We start from the raw sequence: 3,371 nt of genomic DNA, 5'->3' as shown, positions 1-3,371 counted from the left end.
GGAAAACACGTTAAAATAAAAGCATAATAAAAAAGGTCTGATAATTCCATCTTCTCTCTCCACTTGTCTGACAATTCCATCTTCTCTCTCCAGGTACTCACTCCCATCTAAGGGCTTTTCCATATCAATAGTAAAGTTTTCACCGTAAGCCATTGACCAAGTCAAAATAAAAACTCTTCCTTTCAACTCTCTCTTTCAGCAGATATAGTGAATTGTAGAACAACATTTCTATGGATTTCTCAGGTTTGTCAAAAAAAATCTTATGTGAATTTTTATTCTAGAGCTGGTGCTTATTTTCAAATTCCAATTTTTATTCTAGAGCTGGTGCATATTTTCAAATTCCAATTTTGATTTAAATAAGTCATATTGATGGGATGGTTTTAGAATTTCATTTCCTGAAATTTAATAGCTTTTGATTTATGATATTAGGGCGGGTAAACATTTGGTTATGGAGCCAAGAATTTTCATTTAAATTAAGTGAAAGGCTTATGTATTTATACACAGATATTGAGATGAAATACCTTTCCTTCCCCTTTTTTTAATATTTACCCATATTCTGGTTACTCTGAAAAATGAGGATACAACTGAAAAATGAGGAGCGACAAGCTATTGCAGAATGGCTTTTGAAGGAAATTAATGGAGGAAAACTAAAACGTGGGTCTCTAAAACAAGCAAAGATTTTGTTCCATACTCCAAATAGAACAATGAGATGAATTTGGAGATGAGTAAGATCAAGTATTTCTCATGGTAATTCATTAGATGTGTCTACTAAATACGTAGGCATAGTTGGGAGAAAACGAGTCCACATTGACGTTAATCTGGTAAAGGAAAACCCTTTTTGTCGTCAAAGAAATATTCGATCTCTGGCTTGTGCTATAAATATGTCATCATCAACAGTTCATCGGCATGTCAAAGAAGGAGCTATTAGGTCACATACTAATGCCATAAAGCCTCATCTAACAGAGGCAAATAAGAAAGCAAGAGTTCAATTCTATCTATCAATGATTGCATCTGGTACACTCCATTCAAATTCTATGTTTATTGATATGTATAATTATGTTCATATAGATGAAAAATGGTTTCTTCTAACCAAAAAATCTGCAAAGTTCTACCTTCTTCCAGAAGAAGAAGAGCCAAACCCATATAGATCTTGCAAAAGTAACAATTACATAACAAAAGTTATGTTTAAGAGTGCTGTTGCGCGACCTAGGTTTGATGAAGATGGAGTTGAGTTATTTTCTGGAATAATAGGCACCTTTCCTTTTATAGTCACGGAACCAGCAAAAAGGAATAGCAAAAATAGAGTTGCTGGAACTTTAGAAACTAAGCCTATTTTATGTTTCACTAAAGATGTCACTAGGATTTGCTTAATTGAAAAGGTTCTTCCGGCGATTAGATTAAAGTGGCCACTTTCGGATTCAAATTCTCCTATTTTTATTCAACAAAATAATGCAATACCTCATCTTAGTATTGATGACTTTGAATTTAACGAAGCTGCTCGACAAGATGGATTTGATATTAGGCTATGTTTTCAACCTCCTAATAGTCCTGATCTAAATGTTTTGGATTTTGGATTCTTTAGAGCTATCCAATCCCTTCAACATACTATGGCACCTACAAATATTGATGAGTTAATAAGTGTAGTTGAGAAATCTTTTAATGAGATGGAAGTTGAACGGTTGAAACATATGTTTCTAACTCTACAATCTTGCATGGTCGAGGTGATGAAAGATAAAGGTGGGAACAACTACAAAGTGCCACATATGAAAAAAGACATGCTAGAATTATAGGGAAATCTTCCTATTCAAGTTTGTTGTGACATTGACGTTGTTAATTGAGCTTTAGCTCTACTTTAAGGTGGTATCAAGTGTAATACATCAAGGTTATCCATTGCTTTTTTTGTAAGGTTTATTTTTGATTCATAACCTTGGCCATTGCAGGAATATAGTTTTTGTGTAAGCTCTTTCTATACGGATTTGGTGTATTTAATGAAGCTGTAAACATTAAGTTTGTAATCTCAAGTACATTTATCGTAACCAATTTGGTTTTTGCCCAGTTTCTAATGACAGTTGTGCTTCTTAGTTCACTAATCCAGGCTGTGCGTATTACTCTGCTTTCCTTGTATACTGTTTTTGGACAACAAAGGGAACACAGGGGTTCCTATAGTCCCATTCCTTCTCCCCTTTTTTCTTTCGTAAGAGAAAGAAAGAACAGTGATGGGCGGCTTAATCCTCAAAAAGCAGACCTCTTAAGCTATGTAAGTTCTAGTCCAAAAACTTTAATATACTCTTATGAGTTTTTGCTAATGTGATTGAGCATGTGTATACTTTACATGCTTTGCTTCATGAGTTTTGAATTTATTTTACTCCTCTCGTTTTACAGGCATGGGGACTGTTTCAAGAAAGGAAGAGAAGCTTGCTCCATTTATGCACTTTGAGGACTTGTGACAAGAAATTTAAATTTTTATTGGAGTTTCTTTCTTTGTCTTGAGATGCTAAAATCATTTTGTTAGAGAACATTGTATTTTCTCATTTATTAATCTAATGGTTAAGACAATGGTAATGACATTCAACTGTTTTAGCTGACAGAAAATATGGATATAGATCTTCCTATTTTTTATTGGTCATTTGCTATTTGTGAAGACCCGATAGTACAATGTGATTTGAACTTTTGAACCTGTCGAAAGTAGCATCGTTGTTAACTGTTTTGACTTCGATGTATCAAATGTAGGTACTTGTATAATGATGAATCGAGCATATACCAAGAGGTGCCACAAGCTACAAACGATGCAAGTTGAAAGAGCCGAGTTCTTATACAGAAGCGATGGTCCTGGTGATAGTTTTCTTTGACTAAGGTCAAGAAGTTGATATTTCCTATTGGAAAACCTGATGAATACGTCCTCTGCTTTGCTGCATTTGTCAAACTTACTGAATCGCAACCTTTGGAAACAGGCATATTCTCGAAATGCTTTTGTACTTTGCCCAGTGCCCACTGTAAACATCATGGTTGCAATAGTATACTTTCGTTTGCGTACAAGCAGGTGTACAGTGAATTCATAGCATGTTGAGAAGACAAAGTTGTTTCTTGGATCTTGTGGTGATAATTTCGTAGGTCTCTTGTTCTTGTAACCACAAAATGCTGCTAGTTTCCAGTACCTCTCAATCTGTGAAACTGTTTTCTAGTTTGTTTTTCCATTTCTATTTATGACTGATCAATCAAAGATTAGGGCCTTTGATATTTTGAAAGTCATCTTGGCGTCATCAGTATATTCCTCATTTTGTAAGCAATTTTTGAAAATTGATTGGTGTTGTTAATCGCTATAGGTTTGTATGGTGTGAGTATTTATGTTTGATTATTTAGTCACTCTAATT

At 34.4% G+C, this 3,371-nt stretch overlaps 1 protein-coding gene across 1 annotated transcript; it reads left to right on the top strand.

Annotated features, from left to right (window-relative positions):
• The first annotated feature begins 572 nt into the window (after positions 1-572).
• Positions 573-2,447, top strand: LOC132035041 (uncharacterized). Its single transcript, XM_059425360.1, has 3 exons — positions 573-654; positions 781-1,737; positions 2,383-2,447. Exons 1-3 carry the CDS (start codon positions 573-575, stop codon positions 2,445-2,447), a joined length of 1,104 nt encoding a protein of 367 aa, XP_059281343.1.
• Positions 2,448-3,371: the final 924 nt, after the last annotated feature.

This window comes from Lycium ferocissimum, chromosome 10, assembly GCF_029784015.1.
Source record: "Lycium ferocissimum isolate CSIRO_LF1 chromosome 10, AGI_CSIRO_Lferr_CH_V1, whole genome shotgun sequence".
Classification (NCBI taxonomy): Eukaryota; Viridiplantae; Streptophyta; class Magnoliopsida; order Solanales; family Solanaceae; genus Lycium; species Lycium ferocissimum.
Note: the sequence above shows the minus strand (reverse complement) of the source record. Positions and strands in the feature narration are given on the sequence as shown.